Source organism: Bison bison, unplaced genomic scaffold, assembly GCF_000754665.1.
Source record: "Bison bison bison isolate TAMUID 2011002044 unplaced genomic scaffold, Bison_UMD1.0 scf7180017864089, whole genome shotgun sequence".
NCBI classification, from domain to species: Eukaryota; Metazoa; Chordata; class Mammalia; order Artiodactyla; family Bovidae; genus Bison; species Bison bison.
In genome coordinates, this window is record NW_011494661.1 from 1,615,567 (window position 1) to 1,618,907 (window position 3,341).

At 51.8% G+C, this 3,341-nt stretch overlaps 1 protein-coding gene across 1 annotated transcript in view; it reads left to right on the forward strand.

Annotated features, from left to right (window-relative positions):
- Positions 1–743, forward strand: part of CDC42EP2 (CDC42 effector protein (Rho GTPase binding) 2) — a 6,143-nt gene extending 5,400 nt beyond the window's left edge. Inside the window, exon 3 of the mRNA XM_010838050.1 lies at positions 1–743. Within this exon, the coding sequence (XP_010836352.1) occupies positions 1–235 (235 nt within the window). The 3' untranslated portion in view covers positions 236–743.
- Positions 744–3,341: the final 2,598 nt, after the last annotated feature.

A 3,341-nucleotide genomic window follows, 5' to 3' on the forward strand; every position in this document is an offset into this window, starting at 1 on the left:
GCACCTGGAGACCCCGCAGGCCTCCCCGCAGGAGGCGGGGACTGTGGACGTGTGGAGGATCCCAGAGGCTGGCGCCGCCCACAGTGAGCTGACCACCGAGTCCGGGGCGGAGGAGCCCTTCCTGTCCCACGCCAGCTCCCTGCTGTCCCTGCACGTGGACCTGGGGCCTTCCATCCTGGACGACGTCCTCCAGATCATGGACCAAGACCTGGGCCACCTGCAGATCCCCACATAGGACCCGAGGGCGGCTAGTGGGGTGAATGCCACCGAGGCAGGGGGTGGACACCAACCCTGGTCTAGGACTCGGGGTCCCTGGGTCCCACCTGTGTGGTTGTTGGCCAGCGATTTCTCACTTTGAGCCTTTGTCTCCCTCCCTCCCACCCTCTCCACATGGACAGAGTGGCCTCTTTGCTTCCGCCTAAGCCCCACAAGGACACATGCCGACGTCAGCCCAAAGCGCCCCTGTGTGTCTCGGGCCACCTGGACCCCCACCGCCAAATGTTCCTCAGATCCCTCAGACGAAGGCTCTGCTGAAATGGACTCCACATTTCACCTGCCTCTAACTCAGCCTCGATGACACCCTGATGGGAGGGGGGCCAGGGAAGAGGCGGGGCACAGCCAACTGGACCTCTGGCTCCATGCTGTGGATTGGGAACCTGGCATCAGTGACCGGTGTCCCTCCACCCCACCCCTCCCACATGATCAGGGGATTCAAGTTGCAATAAAACTTGCTGCTGCTAGTACTTGTGTTCCCGGTACTCTGTTCCGGGCCCCTCCTCAAGACAGGCCAGGCTCTGGGAGCTTCGGGCTAACTCACTCCAGCCCCAGAGGGCTTTATATGGTGGGATGGGGTGCAGGAAAGGCCTGCCTTCTGGAAGAAACTGTACGGTATTCTGAGCCCATAGTGAGAATGAAGCCTGAACAAACCAAGTGCCAACTGGGGATATTCTGACATTGACTGGGGTGTCTGATGAGAGGTAGCTGGAGTAGGCCAGGCACTGGGCCTGGGAGACTGAGGTCTAGCAAGAGAGGCCCAAGAGCCAAGGAATAACCACAGGCCTAGTGCAAGGGACCAACAGCTTCTCTGGCGTCAGGGGACTGAGGGAGCATGCAGAAGGGCAGGCTAGACCTGGCGCTGGGAGGGATCCGACTGTGTTCCTCAGTGGACCCATCTCATCAGTGCTGCTTGTTGGTCTACAGCGCATCACATGTGCTCCAGGTGCTGGGACGTGACCCCCTGATCTCCTGGAGCTTGCAGTCTAGTGGGGGGAAGGATAGCAAATCTGTAATCAAGTGCATTTTCAACTGTGTTGAACACCGTGAAGAAGACACCAAAATCATGAATGCCTGGGGCAGGGTGGGGTGGTGTCAAGATTCTGAGCCAAGCCTGAGGGCAGACGGGCTTATGCTCATTCTTGAACAAACGCGCTGAGGCACCTGAGTGAATGAGAGAGGATCCAAAGCTTGGCCAAAAGGGCCTAGGTCTCTGAGTCCAACCTAGCCTTGTTGAGAGTCAGTTTTCCCATCTCTAAAATGGGAATCAGCAACACCTGCCTTGCAGGGTTGCTGAGAAAATCAGGGATAACATTTCTTTATTTGCAGATAGAAGGTATTCAAACATGGTTATGAAGGAGAGATATGTGGTCAGACCCAGGTTTTAGAAGGGTCACTACAGAGGCCAAGGGGGAGATAGATCACAGATTAGAGAGGAAAAAGCTGTTGCAGGAAGAGAATTGGCCCCAAGTGGGGACTGAGAGAGAGGGTGGGGCTTGATGTCTGGAGGCGCGTGCTGGCCTCAGTGACCCCTGCTCTTCCACTCTCTGCTGGTTCTTTTCTATCCTTTTGACCCTACAAATCTGACTCCCACCTCACCTCCAGCCTTTCCTATTTCTAGGCCAAGATTTCATACTAGAGGCAGAGGCAGAATTGGAGCAGGGGACATTTTTCTTGGCCATACTACCTTTTTATTTTTCAGTGATTTTTTAAAAACTGATAAAATATATATAATGTGAAATTTACCATTTAATCATTTTTAAGCATATGGTTAAGTGGCATTAAATACATTCACATTATTCTGCAACCATCACCACTATCCATTTCCAGAACTTTCTCCATCTTCCCAAAGTGAAACTCCATACCCACTAAACACTGACTCCCATCCCCCAACCCCAGCCACTGGCAGCCACCTTTCTACTTTGTCTCCATGACTTTGACTTCTCTAGGGGCCTGACACAAGTGGAATCACATGTTATTTGTCTTTTGTGTGATTGCCTTATTTCACTTAGCATGACAACTTCAAGGTTTATCCATGCGGTAGCAGGCACTGAAATTTCATTCTTTTAAAAGGCTGAATAATATTCCATTGGGCTTTCCACATAGCACTAGTGGTAAAGAACCCACATGCCAATGCAAGAGAAGAAACACAGATTCAACCTCTGGGTCGGGAAGATCTCCTGGAGAGGGAAATGGCTACCCACTCCAGTATTCTTGCCTGGGAAATCTCATGGACAGAGGAGCCTGGTGGGCTACAGTCCATAGGGTCATAAAGAGTCAGACACAACTTAGTGACTTAGCACCCAATATTCCATTGTCTGTATATTCCACGTTTTGTTTATCCAGTCATCCAATCAATGGACACCTGGTTTGCTTCTGCTGCTGCTAAGTCACTTCAGTTGTGTCCGACTCTGTCCGACACCATAAACGGCAGCCTACCAGGCTCCCCCGTCCCTGGGATTCTCCAGGCAAGAACGCTGGAGTGGGTTGCCATTTCCTTCTCCAATGCATGAAAGTGAAGTCGCTCAGTCGTGTCTGACTCTTCGAGACCCCATGGACTGCAGCCCACCAGGCTCCTCTGTCCATGGAAGTTTCCAGGCAAGAGTACTGGGTTGCTTCTACCCTTTGGCAATTGTGAATAATGCTGTTATGAGCATGGGTGTACATATATCTGAGTCTCTGCTTTCACTTCTTTGGGATGTGTTCGGAAGTGAGATTGCTGAATCCTATTATCATTCTATATTTAATTTCTTAAGGAAGAGCCATTTTCCATTGGAGCTGCACCATTTTACATACCCACCTCCAAACTTTTTGTTTTTAATCAGAAATTTTGGCCATCATTTAGAGAATAGGAGTTGCAGTATCTGTAGTGGGATTTTGAACCCAGGTCTGTGAGGCCCCAAAGCCCGTACATGATTGAAACCCTCTCCTCCCACTGGGGTTCAGCTTCAGACCCTGGTAATGTATGAAGGCAAAGGGTGGGGAGCTGAAGGCCAGCACCGTCTTGCCTGCAGGCTCCCCCTCAGTTCTTGGGTGACTTGGCCCCATCTGCCCAGGAGGGGAAGACA